General features: G+C 41.2%; 1 protein-coding gene across 2 annotated transcripts in view; it reads right to left on the reverse strand.

The window, feature by feature from the left end:
* Positions 1–21,093, reverse strand: part of ITPR3 (inositol 1,4,5-trisphosphate receptor type 3) — a 465,627-nt gene that overhangs the window by 207,326 nt on the left and 237,208 nt on the right. For both annotated transcript variants that reach the window (XM_089673590.1, XM_089673591.1), the window contains exon 29: positions 17,673–17,795. In XM_089673590.1, coding sequence (XP_089529716.1) covers positions 17,673–17,795 — 123 coding nt within the window. The remainder of the gene's footprint in view (positions 1–17,672; positions 17,796–21,093) is intronic.

The raw sequence follows: 21,093 nt of genomic DNA on the forward strand, positions 1-21,093 counted from the left end.
GCATGGAATGCACTATGGTAAAACACCTTCTGCCTTTAGAACCAATTTACATACATGAACAATTGGCATCTGCAAATTCAAAATTGATGGTCTATCCAAGGCTTCAACTAAAATGGGCTTGCATTTTTTTAAATCACTGTGAAGCACTACTAAATACCTAGCAAAGCTGGTATACCTAATGCAGAAATAAAAACACTTTTAGAAAAAAATTGTGTAAAACCCTAATGCAAATTTAAAAGTATATTTTCATTAAAATAGTTTTTTTATTTACTCATATTCCCTTAAAGGGATTAAGGATGTGGAGGAACGTGCGACTCTTCTAGAGCATAGAATGGATGGTGCAACAACTGTTCTGGATGGGCATGAGATCAACATTGAGAGACTTCAGGCGGACTTCACACATTGCAAATAAACTGGAGGATGAGGAAAACTGAGCCCGCAGGAACAATATTAGCATTTGAGGACTGCCTGAAACCATTCTTGACCTTTAAGACTCAGTTCTCTCCCTTTTACAGGAGCTGGTTTCTGATATCCCAGTGGACCATCTAGAGATGGACAGCATCCACTGGGCCCTTACCCACCAGCAACCTGATGGTCCTCCTTGAGACATAGTCCTCAAATTCCACATCACAGAACCAGGGATAGGGTGATGAAAACAGCTAGAGAATCCAGAGTACTATCTTTCCAGGGTCAACCCTACCAAATTTTTACTGACCTTTCCCAGATCACCCTTTTCAAAAGGCAGTCAATGAAACCCCTAGTTCTGCAAAGCTGCTTCATTCACTGCCATTGGGATTTTCCTTTCAAGCTTTCATTCACCTACCAAGGGTTATTATATTATACCAGCAACCCAGAGGAGCTTAAAAAATGTCTCGCAGATTTGAACCTTCTGCCACGATTGGAGCTAATCTTGCAGTCATCATCAGTGGCATTGTCACCTGGTCAACTCTGCCCATCCCCAGGTCTGCGAAAAGAACCATCTCCAGCTGAAGACTGTAGGTCCCAAGCTCTAGCTCGACTACACTCCCAGACCTTCCGACCAGCGTGACAAGGCTGACTGTCAAAAAGTAAGCACATGATTCTCCAGCTTTCCTAGACATAGATCCCCTGCTGACTCTTTAGCCCCCCTTTTCTTTCTTCCCCTGCCCCCCTTTCTTTCTGAAAAGGAAGCACTCTAAAACCCCTTAGTGAACCGAGGGTGTCATAACTCCAAGTTATTTTGGTTCACAAATTAGGGGGTCTTATCTACACTGGGCTTTCCCACAAGATATGAAAAATGGACTTGTATACTATAGTTCTTAGTCTTGAAGGCTCCAATATCACCGAGCCCCCCAGGCACGTTAATGACTCTTTTCTTCTGATTTATGAAGACAGGTCTTTATGTTGTTTATATTTATGGTTCATTCCTGGCACCTTGTCCGATTGCATGGAGGTCTGGTATTTTTGTTTTAAAGGAGGTTCTTCTCCACATGGGCAAACCACATCATTCTTCCCCTTCCCCTGTTCCTTCTCTTCTTCCCTTTCTCCCTCCCTCCTTCCCTTTTCCTCTCCTCCCCTCTTTACTGTTCCTATGACCACCATCTACAGGAGACCCATGTGGAGAACCCTTCTAGGTGATCGTATACAGTAGTTGTTACTGTACTTGTAGCCTTTTTTATCTTCTGGAGAGGCTAGGTCTGAGACTACTAAAGTGCCCTGTTTACCCTGGCACACTAAATCCATCATTCCAGCTTTTCCAGGTACCCAGTATTCAGTTTACTGATATGAAAGGTCTAGTTTTAGGGCATCCTCACCTGACCCTGGCCTGGTTCTCCTCCCTGATCCCCTTAACCCTTTTCCTTTTCCCATCTCATCAGGCTGGGAACACGCGGAGATCCTTTTTCAGCTTTACCTCTAACTTTTGAGCCTCAAATATGCTGCAATACATGCTATATTTAATGCTTGTCTCATCAACTATTGACTGTGTGTTTTACATGGCACCTGGGTTCTGTCAAGCTCTCATTCCTGTTTAATAAACAAACACCTACTGTGTAATGCAAATCAATGACCTTACATTCATGACAAAACCCAATTGCTCATTGAACTGCATGCAGACTCTGTGAACCTAGTGCACAACTTCATCAGGAAAATTGCTGCAATTACAAATGTTTAGGCATTCTCATGTTTATTTATTTTGTTTGTACTGGTATGACACAAAAAAGTGTAGAAACAAAAAGCCAAATCTGACACATTCAAATCAAAACCCCACAAATGGACTAGAAAACATTATTGGCATGCTCAATTTAATATTTGGTAGCACACCCCTTGGAAAAAATAACTGAAATCAATTGCTTCCTGTGACTATCAGTGAATTTGTTACACCTCTCTTCTGGAATGTTGGACCACTGTTTTTTTTGCAAACTGCCCCAGGTCTCACAGATTGGAAGGGTTCCTTTTCCCAACTGCTGTTTTGAGATCTGGACTCACTGCTGGCCAGTTCAGTGCTCTCCAGCACTTTGGGTCATTGTCCTGCTGTAAGACCCATGGCAGAGGCCCAATTTTCGGACACTGGGCCCTACATTGCACCCCAGAATTATTTGGTAGTCTTCAGATTTCATAATGCCATGCACATAGTCAAGACATCCAGTTCCTGAAGCAGCAAAGCAACCCCAAAACATCAGTGAACCTTCACCATGTTTGACTGTAGAGACTATTCTTCTCTTTAAAGGCCTCACTGCTTTTTCAGAAAACAGAATAATGGGCTTTCCTCTGTCCATGGCACATTCTCCCAAAGGGATTCTGACTTCCTCAGGTAAGTTTTGGCAAACTCCAGTCTGGATTTTTTATGTTTCTGTGTCAGCAGTGGGGTCCTCCTTTTCATTCAGATGGTGAAGTATAGTGCAAGCTGACACAGTTGTACCCTGTGCCTGAAGGTCAGCTTGAATTCGTCTGGAAGTTGATTGAGGTTCTTTAGTCACCATTCGGCTGTAAACTTCTTGACAATGTTGGGCACATTAAACACAGGAACATTAAGATCTCTGGAGATGGACTTGTAACCTTGAGATTGTCCATGCTTTTCCATAATTTTTGTTCACAAATCCTCCAACAATTCTTTACTGCTCTTTCTCTTCTCAATGCTCCATGTAGCACAATGAGACACACAACAGAAAGGTTGAGTCAATTTTTCACCATTTTAACTGGTTTCTGTATTATCAGCACCTATTAATTGATACAGGTGAGTTTAATTACAAATTACAGGAGCATCGCAAATTTGGAATGCAATTATTTCTTACAATTTTGAGAAGATGTCAATACTTTTGTCCAGTCCATTCTTGGAGTTTTGGATGGAATGTCTCAGATTTGGTTTTTTGTTTCTCCACTTTTTTGTGTCATACCAATACAAACAAAAGAAATGAACACAAGAATGCCTAAATATTTGTAATTGCAACAATTTTCCTGGAAAGTGGTGCATTATCTGACAGAAATGCAGGGGTGCCAATATTTTTGTCCATGACTGTATATTTTGGGTGGTCACTCTCACTCCCCTTTTCTCTTCCCTATGCCCTTTTTGGCTATAAATCCCCTTTTCCTCCTAACCTCTTCCTTTTTCCAGCCCTTGATAGCCCACCGGGGTGGTCACCTCATTACACTTGGTCTTATTGTCTTGGGTCTCTCATATAATTAGGCCCTTTCTACAGCATTAGGGAAATGCCAGAGGTTATACAGACTATGGATTGTGCAAACTAACCCCACCCCTCTCCCCATCCCCCCCTTTTTTTCTTCTTCCCTCTCTTTCCATATGTTTTATGATAGCAGAGGAGACAATGCCCAGGGTGATACATGCAACCCCCTCTTGAACCCTAAACGCGGGACTATGTGTCTCACGTTATAAAGGGTTCCTTGTAATGCACTACGTGCATCCACACTTTTTACTGGTTGCTTATTTCTGTTTTTTTTCTCTTTCGAGATACTGGATGGATATACCATCCTTTTCCTCTTCCCCCTTTTTTTTTCTCTCTACCTCTCTCTGTCTTCACTTTACCCCCCCTTTTTCTCTCTCTCTTTTCCCTTTGTGCACCTCAACCCATTCCTCGCCATCAAGCCAAAATTCCACCCCTCCAGAATAAACGAAGCTCATGGAGTCATATGTCCCTTTTAATGATTTGGCCGGGCGCATGCCATCAAGATGACGTATCTGGCAAAATTATTTTACCCCTTCTATACCCTTCCAATTCGCATTCCCCCCACACACTAAGTATCATGCAACAGAATACTTGAACTGAAAACGAGGGTGCCCGAGTTACCCCGCCCCCATGTGACATCATTGATATCACATGGGTTGGGGTCACATGCGTGATGTCCCCCGGGTGGCTTTTTTTTTTTCTTTTTTCGGGTCGGCGGATCTACTGCGGGGGACATCCTTTTATTTTTTTCTTTTAATAAAGAACTTGTCAAAGACCGTGTCCTGTCTTTTTTCACAATACACTTTTTGTGTTTTTGTGAATGGGTAGCAGTACCATGTACCATTCCAAAACTTTCATCTTCTTCTGGTGAAGCCATTCCTTTGTTGATTTGGATGTATGCTTTGGCTTGTTGTCATGCTGAAAGATGAAGTTCCTCTTTATGTTCAGCTTTCTAGCAGAAGCCTGAAGGTTTTGTGCCAGTATTGACTGGTATTTGGAACTGTTCATAATTCCCTCTATCTTGACTAAGGCCCCAGTTTCAGCTGAAAAAAAACAGCCCCAAAGCATGATGCTGCCACCACCATGCTTTACTGTGGGTATGGTGTTCTTTTGGTGATGTGCAGTGTTGTTTTTGAGCCAATTATATCTTTTGGAATTATGGCCAAATAGTTCACCTTTGGTTTCATCGGACCATAACACATTTTCCTACATTCTTTTGGGAAACTTCAGATGTGTTTCTGCAAAATTTAGCAGGGCTTGGATGTTTCTCTTCGTAAGAAAAGGCTTCCATCTTGCCACTCTACCCCATAGCCCAGACATATGAAGAATAAGGGAGATTGTCACATGTACCACACAGCCAGTACTTGCCAGATATTCCTGCCACTCCTTTAATGTTGCTGTAGGCCTCTTGGCAGCCTCACAGACCAGTTTTCTTCTTGTCTTTTCATCAATTTTGGAGAGACGTCCAGTTCTTGGTAATGTCACTGTTTTGAAAGCTTTGAAAGCTCTCTGAGGACTATGGCTTTTGCTGTAGGATGCAACTAAAAAAATTTCAGGAAAGATCTACCAGAACAGCTGAACTTTATTTGGGTTTAATCAGAAGCACTTTAAATGATGGCAGGTGTGTACTGACTCCTATTTAACATGATTTTGAATATGATTGCTTAATTCTGAACACAGCTACATCCCCAGTTATAAGCGGGTGTGCACACTTATGCAACCACATTTTTTTTTTTTTTTTTATGTTTACTTCCCTCCCTAAAATATTTAAGTTTCATTTTTCAATTGCATTGTACAGTTTATAGGTCACATTAAAGGTGGAAAAAGTTCTGAAATGATTAATCCTTGTCTCATTTTTTCACATCACAGAAACCTTACATTTTAACAGGGGTGTGTAGAATTTTTATATCCACTGTAGGTGCTTGATTTTATACACCTATGACCATGGAGGTGATTGAAACACCCGAATCCAATGATTTGGAGGGATGTCCTATTGTTTTGGCAATATAGTGTATGTTAGATATGCACATACATCGAAGTGTGTTGTGGATGGTCTATTGGTACTAAATAGAGGATTATTAATGATCGGTGAAGAATTCCCTACCCCTCATTGTTTTGTGTACACCAAGTAGGAAATTATGTCATACTAGTTTTCCTTGATCCTGGTGTTCATTGCATTTAGTATGTCTGACCCTTTTTCTATATTCTCTTGAGGAATATTGGTAACTGTGTTTGATCTCCAGCCTTAGGAAACCATACATACAAGAATCATACTATTTTACAAAAATCCTAACTATGAATTAGGTAATTTGTCTCTTCCACCCTTGTTCTCAGTTCAAGTAAGTGTATGCGTCAGATCTGGAGTTTTCATACTATAGCATATATTACAGGCAGTAGTGTTAGTCATATAAAAGAATATCCTGAATTTCATTTCGGCCTTGGCACGGCTATACTTAGCCTGCCACCTACTTTACCGCCACAAAATTCAAGGGGGGCTCAGGGTCCCATATGTTTTACATCATTATCTTGCAGCTCAAAAAACACCTTTGACCCAATATTTTTAAGGTATGGACTTACCCGTCTGGGCTATGATAGATTCTATGCATGCCCAATGTGCACAAATGTCCATACATTCAGAAACAATGTCCGATAGTTAAACCAGGTCATTCCTTATTATTGGGTAAGCAATGTCCCTGTACTACAAAACACCTTCCACATCCTACAAAAACATTTGGTGAATTGGTGTTGAAAGTGGTGCCAATATATATGGCTAGTGATCCATGCTCACATTCGTGCTCCCCCCTCCACAACCGCACTCACAGCAATATGTTGAACTCCTTCACTTAACCAAGCGCTTCAAACCTACCTATTCACAGGGGGTTGAACTAGTTCAACTATTGGACATTGTTTCTGGATGTATGGACATTTGTGCACATTGTGACAGGGGAAGGTGCATTGTAGTATTATATCACAGATATAATTTTTATTAAAATTTTTATTTATTTTTTAGTTGATGTGTTGTTTGGTATATTAATTGGTTCACTTGGCACATATATTAACAGGTGGGGGAGGCGCATTATAGTATGCCCACCATATCTATACACTTTATGGTTATTTTAACTACAGTTACATATAGGTAGAGTTGTTCACTTACACACTTCCTCAGCAAGAGAGGAGGTGTTTTACAACACATTCACATGAACACTTTATTGTGGTTTCCACAAAGGAGCAGGATTGCAGCGCAGCATTTATTTAGTTTAAAGGACGTTACTTACTTCAGCCGACTTAAATTCTGGATTCCCCCAAGCATATAGGCAGACTGCAAGTGACAAATCCTATTGCCCAATCCCGTGGGCAGGGCTACCATCAGGAGGGACAGCAAACACACAACCAGTGCCATCTTAAAGCGGGGCAGCTGCACTGTGCAGCTACTGTCAGAGTGGAATGGCTGCCAGGATGCAGAGGAGGGTGAAGTGGTGGGCAGTTAGGGCCCGCTATCAGGATGGCTCTTGTCAGGAACAGAGGTGTGTGCCTGTACGGGATGGGTCAGGCAAGGGGGTGAAGTAGGAGGAAGAAGAGGAGGAGATCAGGGTGGAGGAGCCCCCTTCTCTTTATTACAGCTGTCGCTGAAGATCCTAGTGTATATGGGACGCAGGCTCAGCTACCCCAGATCCTTCCACTGACACTATCTAGAAGAGCCACTGCAGGACAGGTGAGAGCTAGGAGGACTGGTGCTTCCTAAGGTGTGTGAGTGACACTGCCCCCTCCTGTGATGCTGCCCCCCACTTGTCCTGCTGCCCCTCCTGTGACACTACTCATCCTGTAACACTGCTCTCCCTTCATGATGCTCCCCCCCACCTGTCTCGCTGCCCCCCTTCTGTGATGCTGCCCCACTCCTGTCCTGCTTCCCCCTCCTGTCACACTGCCCCTCTCCTGTCACACTACCTCCACCTGTCCCGCTTCTCCCTCTTGTCCTGCTGCCCCCCTCCTGTGATCTTGCTCCCCTCCTGTCCCGCTGCCCCCCTCCTGTCCCGCTGCTCACCTCCTGTGATGCTTCCCCCCTCCTGGCCCGCTGCTCACGTTCTGTGCTGCTGCCCCCACCTGTCCTGCTGGCCCCTCCTGGGCCACTGCCCCCCTCGTGTCCCACTGCCCTATATCTTTCCCCCTTCTTTCCTGCTGCCCCCCACCTGTCCCACTGCCACCCTCATATGGAGGGGAGATGGAAATGGAGGAGGACATGGGATGGAGGAAATATGATGGAGGAGCTGGGACTGGAGGAAGACATGGGATGGAGGAATTGGGACTGCAGGAGGAGGACATGGGATGGAGGAAATACAACTGCAGGAGGAGGAGGATATGGAATGGAGGAGATGGAACTGGGGGAGGAGGACATGGGATGGAGGAAATAGGACTGGAGGTGGAGGACATGGGATGAATGAGATAGGACTGGAGGTGGAAAAGGAAATGGGATGGAGGAAATGGGAGTGGAGGATGAAGAGGACATGGGATGGAGGAGATGAGACTGGAAGAAAAGGACATGGAACAGAGGAGATGGGACTGGAGGAGAAAGACATGGTATGGGGGAGAGGAGACTGGAAAAGGAGGACATGGGATGGGGGAGATGGGACTGGAGGAGGAGAAGGACATGGGATGGGACTCAGTGAGATGGCCAGTGGGCAGATTTGGTGGGATGGCCAGTGGGCAAGCCCTGGGGAATGTTGGTGTTAAAGCAAAAGGGCCCAAAATTTCTGATGGCTGCTCTGCCAGTGGGAATTATCACAAGGAGTCTGCAGGGACCATCTGCATAGGATTTGTTTTTCTCAGAGCAGAGATAACATGTCACAGCTCTGAATTCCTAAGCACATGGTGTCAGACCTGCCTACTTCCTTTTTGGCGGATTCCAAAAAATACAGACCTCTCCGCATCTCCTCCCCCCTCCTTATCCCCATAGCCCCTCTGTGTGCACAGGCAGAGAGAACATAACATTATCAGCTCACAAACTTTCTGGCAAAATCAACAGCCATTTTTTGCACCTATTTAACAGCTACAGTGGGGCAAAAAAGTATTTAGTCAGCCACCAATTGTGCAAGTTCTCCCACTTTAAAAAGATGAGAGAGGCCTGTAATTGACATCATAGGTAGACCTCAACTATGAGAGACAAAATGAGAAAACAAATCCAGACAATCGCATTGGCTGATTTGGAAAGAATTTATTTGCAAATTGTGGTGGAAAATAAGTATTTGGTCACCTACAAACAAGCAAGATTTCTGGCTCTCACAGACCTGTACCTTCTTCTTTAAGAGGCTCCTCTGTCCTGCACTTACTACCTGTATCAATGGCACCTGTTTGAACTTGTTATCAGTATAAAAGACACCTGTCCACAACCTCAAACAGTCACACTCCAAACTCCACTATGGTGAAGACCAAAGAGCTGTCGAAGGACACCAGAAACAAAATTGTAGACCTGCACCAGGCTGGGAAGACTGAATCTGCAATAGGCAAGCAGCTTGGTGTGAACAAATCAACTGTGGGAGCAATAATTAGCAAATGGAAGACATACAAGACCACTGATAATCTCCCTCGATCTGGGGCTCCACGCAAGATCTCACCCCGTGGGGTCAAAATGATCACAAGAACGGTGAGCAAAAATCCAAGGACCACACGGGGGGACCTAGTGAATGACCTGCAGAGAGCTGGGACCAACGTAACAAAGGCTACCATCAGTAACACACTACGCCGCCAGGGACTCAGATCCTGCAGTGCCAGACGTGTCCCCCTGCTTAAGCCAGTACATGTCCGGGCCCGTCTGAAGTTTGCTAGAGAGCATTTGGATGATCCAGAAGAGGATTGGGAGAATGTCATATGGTCAGATGAAACCAAAATAGAACTGTTTGGTAGAAACACAACTCGTCATGTTTGGAGGAGAGAGAATGCTGAGTTGCATCCAAAGAACACCATACCTACTGTGAAGCATGGGGGTGGCAACATCATGCTTTGGGGCTGTTTTTCCGCAAAGGGACCAGGACGACTGATCCATGTACAGGACAGAATGAATGGGGCCATGTATCGTGAGATTTTGAGTGCAAACCTCCTTCCATCAGCAAGGGCATTGAAGATGAAACGTGTCTGGGTCTTCCAACATGACAATGATCCCAAACACACCGCCCGGGCAACGAAGGAGTGGCTTCGTAAGAAGCATTTCAAGGTCCTGGAGTGGCCTAGCCAGTCTCCAGATCTCAACCCCATAGAAAACCTTTGGAGAGAGTTGAAAGTCCGTGATGCCCAGCGACAGCCCCAAAACATCACTGCTCTAGAGGAGATCTGCATGGAGGAATGGGCCAACATACCAGCAATAGTGTGTGCCAACCTTGTGAAGACTTACAGGAACCATTTGACCTCTGTCATTGCCAACAAAGGATATATAACAAAATATTGAGATGAAGTTTTGATATTGACAAAATACTTATTTTCCACCATAATTTGCAAATAAATTCTTTCCAAATCAGGCAATGTGATTTTCTGGATTTGTTTTCTCATTTTGTCTCTCATAGTTGAGGTCTACCTATGATGCCAATTACAGGCCTCTCTCATCTTTTTAAGTGGGAGAACTTGCACAATTGGTGGCTGACTAAATACTTTTTTGCCCCACTGTATAACAAAACACTTTTAATGGAATATTTAGCAAACCAAAAGAGAACACATGAGAATTTCATTGTTAGTATATATACTTTAAATGTACTGGTTCCCAACTTCAGATAGCTGGAATTTGTCATTAAACTTTATTGCACATAACTATTCTACCAGAAAACAAATATGCGCCTTTATATACAAACAATTACTAATTAAACACAATACAACATCAATGTAACTATTGCAGACTTATCACAGATTCTAATGTCAATAGGTCTCCTAAGCATACTACAGTTACCAAACAGCATTTTACTCTAATTACTATACCATAAGTCTAAGTGCATCTTCAAATGTCCACTAAAGATTCAGCCCAATCCTTATGCACGTTTATAATAGGGCAGAGTAAACAGCAAAGTTGTGCAGGCAGCCATCATGTTTTATATTTAATCAATTTAGAGCATTTAGAATATAAAAGTGAATGTTGAACAGATAATGCTGGGTTACGATAAACATTGTTCTCAAAACACGCTGTGTTGCCCAGAAATGCTACACGTCCTTTTTGTAGTGCATTGATATGAACTGAAGGCAAAGGACATAAGGATATTTACCTTGTCCTTGTGTTGACTGGGCATCACTGCCCAACACAACCCAGGCCTGATGGTGTGCAGAAGCCCTAAGCAGACCTAGAACCAGGTAATTTATTATTATTAAACAATGTGAAACAATTTGTGAATTATTTAGCATTTACATTAGGCACTCTGAGGCAGCTCTTTTATCTACGCCTACATTTCTCACCCATTGCTCAGTGTTTCTGTGGAACAGCTCTCCTGATCCTAGAACATGCCACTGTTGACACTATCAATGCAAACATAAGCAGGCATTAAGTGAGGCTGCATGGACAGTGTCAGGTATGTGAGGATGTGGAAGGTAAAATGTACAGATTTTACGGATTACTTTACTGAATCAAACTGTGCTAATGAATGTCTATAAGATACACCAAACTTTGTGTAGTGTAGAACCCCTTAAATAAGTATTGTAAACTTTGTAATATGAATTATGAATCAATCAAAATCATACTGCAATAAAAAAGCAGATTTTTATCTAGTTGCTCTGAGCTACAGCACATCATTACTGATTTTTGTGCTATTGCACTGAATCTTCATTGCAGCTTACTAACTCGTAGCTGTGGTTGCTGAATTCGTTTTCTTATTAAGGCCTTATTTCTTTTATTTTCACCTGATGATCCTGCCACTAAGTCTGTTGTTTTTCAACAGAGCAAGCTGCCCTGCAGATGTAGCAGTTAGAGGGTTGAAACAAACCATTTAACAGTGATAGAGGTGCTGGCAATGATCAGCTTTTATTTATATAAAACCTTTATTTCAAAAGGAAAACAACTGCTCAATGTAACTGCTTAAAATGTGTTATATGGAGTTTGGCTTAATTTTATTTTGTTTTGTTGTTTAAATCTGCTAGTACATCTAACATTACCCTCCCTCCACACTGACAATACTAATGCCCAAAGTCTCTGTTGCTCCTTCATGCACAGTGGGGGCACTCTAATACAGAAGGTGTTACTGGCAGGATCCCCAAGTAAAAACAGAGGGAAGAAAGCCTTAAAAAAGAAAACTAATGTAGCCATAAGGGGCACTGATGATGTTGCCAGGGTCCCATAGATGCCACCTGGTAAAGCTTCCACAACCAGTGCCTTCCTGAGAAATATTATTTATACACTGCAAGGCATTTTTGTAATGTATTTTCACAACCTTTTCATGGTGGCTTTAAAGCGGTATTAAAGTAGTTCTAAAGACTAAACATTTTTTTTACTTTTAATGCATTCCCTTAAATCAAATAAAAATAAACACCCCACAAACTATTACCCCCCATCCACCCCCAGTCCTAAACATTTACCTGATTCCTCTAACTGATCCAGCCCTGTCCAGGCTGCAGCTCCATATTCACAGGAGATTCTGAAAGTAGCAGAATCTGTAGGCTCCTGTTGCTGTCAGTCAAACTCATGTGACGAGGTAATGTGGACATGGCGATCGATGGATCACCTTCAGTACAAGCAGTCTGCCCATGAATGAATCAAATCTTAGCCGGTCCCTGCTGAACTATCTCATGCAGTCTTTCATAATCGCACCATACCAAAATTTGTCTTGTAATAAAAGGTATTAGAACGTACCCTCCTACATGAGTTTAAAAGTAGTAAAAGGAGATTATTTTTTCTTTCATTCACAAGATTTATTTTGGGCAATTTTCCCTTTTTTAAAAATATAACTTCATTAAATGAATGAGACTGATTTTTGACCAATGGGCTTAATTTACTAAAAAAAATAGAGGCTGCTGTAAAGTGAATGATCACTTAGTTTAGTGAAGAAGGTAAAACCATGATCATTTTAATTGTGTGCAAGTAAAAATCCTCTTTTTTTTAATTTCCCTTGTACGTGTTAGGCATTCAAAGTGAACATAGTGTCACCTTAATTACTAAACTAAGTAAAAGACACATGAACTGCCTCTCCTGCTTAAGTAAATCCGTCCCATTGAATACAGATTTAATATGGAACTAAACCCATCAATTTAACAGTTTGAAAAAAAGTTACATTCCTGACATGCTGGGAATGCTAACTGTCACATTTGCGTGTGCTCTCAACCAAACTGTTAAACCATCAAATACGTGCAGGATCATGGAAGTTAAAGATCAAAAAGAGGCTGAGGTGACAACTTCCTTGGCAGAAAAGGATTGAAGGCTGTAGTTGCACTTTAAATTCTTTGGTTATTGAAAATGAACAATGTCACCTTAATTACTAAGCAAACACTTTGCTATGTGAACAGCCTCTCCTCCTTCAGTAAATCAACTTCATTGTTATAAAGTGGAACATTTAGGCAAAACAATTAAGTCCTCCTAGATGATTGATGGCTCCATTTGCAGGTGAAACATTACAGAGAAGTGAAAAAAAAATGAAGTGACGTAGGACGTAGACCGGAAGTTGCCTAACTGCCATCTTGGATGAGGTCCAGAGTGAGCTAAAGGAGAAACTGCTGATATGTTATAATCGTGTGTGAGAGCTTTTTTATTGAATAAATTGATTGGTTGATTTTAATGATGTAATACACTATGGATTCCTTTTTGTTCTGACCCATTATATGCTGCTACAATCGAACCGAGAGCAACCGTTGTTATCCTGTGCTGGAGGATTGGGGCAGACTAACTGTCATGTGTTATGTGGAGTAAGAGTGGCCAGGAGGAGCTGTTATCTCATATGGGTGCACTGGCTCAGTTTGGTAAGCTGCATGGTCTGTGAGGTAGTGGAGTGTGGATTCACTCTTCACTGGTGGTGCATTTATAAGTTATGAGAGCACAACTTTGATGAATTAAGGCTATCATATTGTAATCTCTTTGGAGGGTTCATCATTTGAGAAGAAAGGAAGGAAAGTCTACTTAGTGGAAGAATCCAGGAGGTGGAATGTGCTATAAGCAGTTTTCAAGTAGAGGGTAAGAGTAAGAATAACAGACATCTAGACGTGCACACATGGTGGAGTGTTGAGCACATTTGCCATGGATTTTTGTAAGTGTGATTTATAGTCACAAGTGTATGTGTATTGAGGACAATACACTATGTGTGTTTTAACTTTTTTTGAAGGGAATGAGTGGAGAATGGAGTAGAAAACACGCACGTGAAGATACTGAACGAAGAAAAAGGAATAAGACATCACTTTGGGTTTATTTGATATAGAGACGCTGTGAGAGACTCTTTGTTTAGACTTTCGGGGGAGAAAGTGATACTTTGGCATCCAGAGTTATTATACATATATATTTATAGGGGATACCGGTTGTGTGAGATTATTACAAATAAGTGCCTATACTGTAGAAAATCCAGTAATACACTGTCTCACTCTGCTCTGCACATGCTCAGTTGCTATTTTTTTAGCACTGCTGAATTTGTGGAGGCTGATCTGCTGACAGCGTAAAGATTTAATGCTGCTAAGGGGCTCTGGGCTTCAACAAAACAGCAACCTCCAGCAAGAAAAAAACAGGAAAAATCCAGATGGCTGCAATAAAGCACAACAGTCCACTTTATTAATACTGAATGAAACAGCATAAAAACAACATACCGAACTCCAGTGGGGGACAAAAGATCATGATTAATTTCTGAGGCCAGTGAGATTCGCGTGAACCTTTTATCCCCCAATTGGGTTCTGTATGGTGTTTTTCTGCTGTTTCATTCAAGATTAATAAAGTGAACTGTGGTGTTTTAGTTTGGCAATCCGGATTTTTCCATTACCATTGCATAGGTGTGTGAACCGGGCCGCTACACACACACACTGGAGAAGTGTGGGGTTTGGACTGAGTGAACTTATCTGGAGCAGCTCTGTATTTTCCTTCCAAGAAGAAACAAGAGCAATGCCGGAGGAAATTTACAGCACAAACTCATTTTGATACCACAAATATTAATGTGGAATGTATGTTTTTTGCTAAATAACATAATTTTTTATCAAGATGTTATGGGTAAAGTTCCGCTTTAAGAATCTCCCGCAATAGCATAAACTAGAAATTTCTTGTGCTGGAGTTTCTTCTCAGAATCTCTGAGATGAAAAGTTACATACGTAGCTTGAGCTTTAGGCACACTGAATATTGTTTTAAACATAGCTTAGCCAGTTGTCAGACAATGAATCACAATACAGATACTGTAGTGGAGGAATGCAGGTCATCAGACTATCAATATATGGCAAAGATAAAGAAATACATATAGTATGAACCAAATACAGCAATACAAATGACATAAACAAGTAAATGATGGTGCCTTCATTGTGACCTCACCCGTGACAGATGATCTGACACAGAAATACTTGTGGGATGGCTTGGGTATTGGTGTGGCATTACAACTGACTGTACTCACAAAATTGTAAAACTTGCTGCACATTAAAATCTGTATTCTGATATACACTGTGATATCACCCTCTATGATGCTGCCCAGAGACTGACAGACTCCAATTGTGCATGGTGACAGAGTCTAACCAGCTAAAAATGTCTGCAAACCAAATGTCTAAGTGATAAAAATACAGAAAAAAATTGTAGAGCAGCAGATGTCTATGTAATAATTTATGTAAAACTAAATGTATTTTTGTCATTTAGCTAATGCATCTTAATGTATGAAACAACGCATATTATCCCAACTGCATCTTTATTCCCCAGCAGTTACAGTTGGCTGAACAGGTTTAAAAACATGTGAAACCCCAAAAACTGAGATGCGCATGTATACAGAACACGGGCTGTGTATGTACTACTACACTGCCTACCCTGCCAGCTGAAAAACAGTAAACCTCTTTAGCCCAGAAAAATCAGGAACAGAAAGGTCAATAAAGCGTATCCAGCAAAATCTATGCTAGATTGTGTGTCACCTGCAAATATTATGTCACTGAAACAGAATGGATAACGATAACCACTTCTGGACCAGCAATATACCCGTACGTCACTGGACTTTCCGTGGTTATACCGGAGGGATGCCTGCAGATGCAGACATAACCCCGGTACTGTGTTTAAGAGCCAGAGGTTGGCTTTCTTGTACAAGCAATTGGAGCGGCTACTAGCTGCTCAATTGCTCGTACAAGTATTGGGAGGGGACACTCCTGCTGCCCTCTCACAATCTCCCATCTCCCTGGGGGTCCCGAGCAAACAGCTGGAGCGTCCGCGGACTGGCCAGACAACTAAACAAAGCCGGAATAGGTTTTTATTGGCTCTCCTTTATTGTAAACTGGCAGAGATGACCTGACATAATTTCTGGTTTACTCAGAAACTTTCACCATTTTTAAAAATCTGAACACATTCAAGAACACTGATCTTTGTGTTTTGATTGCGTGCAAGTGCAGAGGAGGGATATGGGGTCCCATAGATCCCTCCATAAAAATACGTGTGACGTATCTATTGCTGTTACAGGGGATTTTCACATTCCTTGTGACAGCAATAAAAGTTGACAGTGTAAAAATTAAAAATAAAAAAAAATTATTAATTAAATAAAATTAAGGTGCCCCTATTCCCCATGCTCGCGCACAAAGGCGACTGCACGCATCGGTCCTGCACATATGTGAGGTATCACCATGATCGTCAGATCATAGACAGTAATTCTATCATTAGACCTCCTCTGTAAATCTAAAGTAAAGGCTTTTAAAGCGCTGCCTATGAAATTTACGCCATTGTCGCCGTTGCGCAGTCATGCACAATTTTAAAGCGTGACATGTTTGGTATCTATTTACTCGGCGTAACATCACTTTTTTCCCCAAAACAATTGGGTTATGTACTGTTTCTTTGCAGTGAAATTCAAAACAGTGTATTTTTTCTGAAAAAATTGCTTTTAAAAAACCGATGAGCAAATACTAGGAGACGTAATAAAAAAGCAAGAAACACCAATTTATTCTCTAGGGCCTCTGCTTTAAAAAAATATATAATGTTTGGGGGTTCTAAGACATTTTCTAGCAAAAAATACTGATTTTAACATGTAAACAAAAAGTGCCAGAAATGGCCTGGAGCTAAAGTGAGAACGTGGACAAATATTTATTCAATTCACTGTGAGCCTTACATAAGTTAACACTTTTGTACAATTTTTGTTATGCCAAGAAACTGAAAGCCTGTTGTATGGTGATTATACCTAACACCAGGGGCAGACTGACCATTTGGAAACTCGGGTACTGCCCGAGGGCCCGGGATCAGTAGGGGGCCCCATGAGATGCCCCTGGTACCTTTTTCATAGGCTTTTTTGAGTTTGGGCAAGGACACAGGGGTCCCATGATCCCCTATTGCCCGGGGGCCCCATGAGTTGTTAGTCCGCCCCTGCCTAACACTGACATTAACACTGAAAAAATATTGTTAAAAATACGATTCACTAACTACCAGAACAAACACAGCATGTGATACATTTCAGACATTTAATTTTAACCACAGAAATTAAAGGGAATCTGCAACAACAGAAATATGACATTGCTGACGTATTAAAGTACAAGCTCTGAAACTGTCATATAGCTAGTCAGTTGCAAAACTGGAACAAGCATGTAGTCAGTGAAGTCAGTGAACTCCATCCTACGTATTAGCTCCAGGTCACCAATTCCCTAGATAGGTATGCTGGAATTATGGTGACAGATTTTGTACATGCATTCATTAGGTTATTAATGTCAATATGCATATTCCTATCTTCATAAGTTCCCTTTAAAAAGCACTCCAGTTCTAGGACGGTAGTAGGCCTGCGTATGTGAATTTTAAAGTTGTAAAAGAATCCCTTCAGCTGGAAATATGTGTTGAGGTGGTTTAGTTGCAAAGAGTACAATAAATACATATCAGAAAGAAATAGGTAAGTGACTGACAATGTTCTGTATCTTTATGCTACTTACACCAGTGGTCAGGAACAAGGAAAGGTGCTTATGTAGCAGAGCCTGGTTTTCTGGGTTCCCATGACAGAATTTCTGCAGAAACTGGTGTGTATTCTTCAAAATCTCTTTCATCTTCATGTCTCCCTGTACAAAGGTATATATCAGTTAGTAACCTGAAAATAGATCATTCTGATGCTTAGCTGTACTTACATGTGAGACAGCTGAACCTTTAATGTATATTTCTGTCAACAAACCTTGCCTGTGCAAGATCAAACTTTGATGCTTGAAGAAATAAGACTTAGATATATCTGTAGTTGTTTTTTAAGTAAATGGAGGCAGCATTTTTTAACTAGTTGAAGTGCTGGGGGAAAATGTTTGGTGCAGCATGCTATGGCAGCCAATCAGATTTGAATTTGGCCAAGTGAAATCAGTAAAAAATATGACCTGTGATTGATTGTTATAGATTGATACACTTTGCACTGTCATATTATATTGGCTTTTAAAAAATACAATCTGTAGGAATTCTCAGAATTTTTATATGAATTGCTACTGCATGTGATTTGATTTATAAAATATTGTCATATTTATAAAAACAGTCTTATATAACAAAGAACACATGCAATATTTCACATTATCTTTACTGGACAAACAGTACAATGAGGGTCCTTGATAGTAGAAGAATGTTGGCCTCTAAGATAATTTTGAAGCTGGTAACTGGAGTATTCCAATCAAAGAGACAGCTGTTTGAATCAGTTCAGGTGGTGTTTTGACTTGAACTGCATTATGGCCCAATCAAAAATGAGCTCAGAAGACAAGTTGTTAAAGCTCATAAAACCACAATTGGTTTCAAAAGGAACTTTAAGCCCATTGTCAGACAGAGTACAGAAAAAGAGAAATTGCCCTAGACATTGGAGAACTACTGTCCCAACTATTAGAGAATGGTTAAAAGAATTTTATTACGTTATAAGAATTGAAGAGCTGACTGCTGTCTATATGAGCACCAATCAAAGTTTACAGCCCTGTGGTTTGTTTGGATTGATTTCTCTACTACTTATAAACTCCAACCTTTCATCTGATTGTTCATACAGCTTATTTTCCAGCTTTTTGCCTTACTCTACACATTATATCACAAAACCCCACACTGTAGACTAAATTAGCCATGAAAACAATTTAGCACCTCACCACCTTCAATTCAAAATAAATACATATACTTATGCTGAGAAGTCACTGCTGCCACCTTGTTAAATCAAAAAATATATCAATATGTGGAAAAACAATGTGTCCACCTCACAGTGGCGCTGTGATTAAAGTAGAATGTGAAAATATTATATCAATAAAGTCCTCAAATAAAGTCCACAAAAGATAGTGCAGGGAAAAGGTGCTTCAATTCTTCCCACAAAAATCTTCTGCACTACACATCACAATTGCTTTCGAGGTCCCCCCCCCTACAGACAGAAAAACTGACCAGAACCTTATGCCACACATTCTCATGACTGGCATAGCTCGCATTGTTTATAATTACACCTCAGTTCCAGGATATCACATCATCAGATCACTCCTCCATCTGGCTCAATAATCACCATAAATTCATGTGAAAGAGAAAGAAACAGCCTCCAATAGTGAAGTAAACAACCCTTAATTTATTAATAAAAAGTCACTCACAATTTAAAACAAATTGTGTTTTAAACAGTGCTTCTTCAGCTGTCCTTTCGGAATGCACTGGCTTCTCTGCCATGTCACTTCCTGTTCCAGTCCTGACGCCACTTCCAATCGCTGTGCTCCAGCACATTTCATCACTTCCGACTTCATCACAGAGGAAGACAAAGGTGGTGAGACAGCTGAGGGACCACTGTTTGTGCCGGCCTGACGCCATTTTGAATGTAAATGAGTGTGCTTTTCGGTTTTAAATTGTGAGTGGCTTTTTATCAATAAATTAAGGGTAACTGGTTTACTGTACCATTGGAAGTTTATTCTTTCTCTTTCATATACATTTATGGTTAATAATAAGCTGGATGGAGGAGTGATCCGATGACGTGATATCCTGGAACTGAGGTGTAATTATACACAAAGCCAACCAACCAAACTGATACGAGGCATGGAGGAGCTCAGCTATGAGGAAAGATTAGAGGAACTGAATTTATTCTCTCTTGAGAAGAGGATATTAACCACTTCCAGACCGGACACTTTTACCCCCTTCCTGACCAGGGCAATTTTCAGCTTTCAGCGCTATCACACTTTGAATGACAATTGCGCAGTCATGCAACACTGTACCCAAATTAATTTTTTACCATTTTTTTGCGACAGAAAAAGCTTTATTTTGGTGGTATTTATTCACTGCTGGGATTTTTATTTTTTTTGCTATGTAAATGAAAAAGTCCAAAAATTTTGAACAAAAGTGTTTTTTTTATAAAATTTTGCAAATAAATAATATTTCATCATAAATCTTTGCCAAAATGTATTTCGTTATCTTTTTAGTAAAAAAAAAACAAAAACAAATTAGTTTATAACCAAAAATTATAATTTTTAAACATTTTTTTTTACATTTTTATTTTATTTTTTTATATTATTATTTTTTATTAATTTATTTTTTTTACATACTGTCACCCTAGCAGTACAGTGTCACCATGGTGACACTGTACTACTTGTGGAGGGTGATGAAGATTTCACACGTAGATTTCACACGTAGTAAGCAATGATGTCACAAGTGACATCTTGCTTACTACTTTGCATGTGATCACTGATTGGCCAATCAGTGATCACATGATCGGGACCTCGTACAGAGGTCCCGTCCGACGATCGGTGTTTCACTGTGTCCGGAGGACACAGCGGGCACCGGATCGCGGTGCTGTGCGCTCCCAGGGAGCGCGCACAAGCAGGGTGCGGGGAGGCCGTTCATAAACGACCACCCGACCCTGTACTGCCAACTGATTGGCTAATCAGTGATCACATGATCGGGACCTCGTACAGAGGTCCCGTCCGACGATCGTTGTTTCACTGTGTCCAGAGGACACAGCGGGCACCGGATCGTGGTCCCAGGGAGCGCGCACAGCTATAAAAGGCGGGTGCCGTTTATGAACGGCAACCCGCCCCTGGAGTGCCACCGCCCTGCCGTTTATAAACAGCAGTGGCAAGTGGTTAAGGGGGGATATGATCAACATGTATAAATACATCAGTGGTTCATATAGTGAACTCAGTGTAGAGTTATTCACCTTGAGGTCACCACAGAGTACAAGGGGGCACTCTTTACATCTGGTGGAAAATAAATTTAATCTCCAAATATGGAAAGGTATCTTCACAGTAAGAGCTGTGAAAAATGTGGAATAAACTCCCTCAAGATTTGGTTCTGGCCAGCTCAGTGGATTGCTTTAAAAAAAATCCGGGATTGTTTCTTGGATACACAGAATATAACTGGTTACTAACATTTATAGGTAAAGTTGATCCA

The sequence above is a fragment of the Staurois parvus genome, unplaced genomic scaffold, assembly GCF_062004578.1.
Source record: "Staurois parvus isolate SC_StPar_1 unplaced genomic scaffold, SC_StPar_1.0 ptg000142l, whole genome shotgun sequence".
Taxonomy (NCBI): domain Eukaryota; kingdom Metazoa; phylum Chordata; class Amphibia; order Anura; family Ranidae; genus Staurois; species Staurois parvus.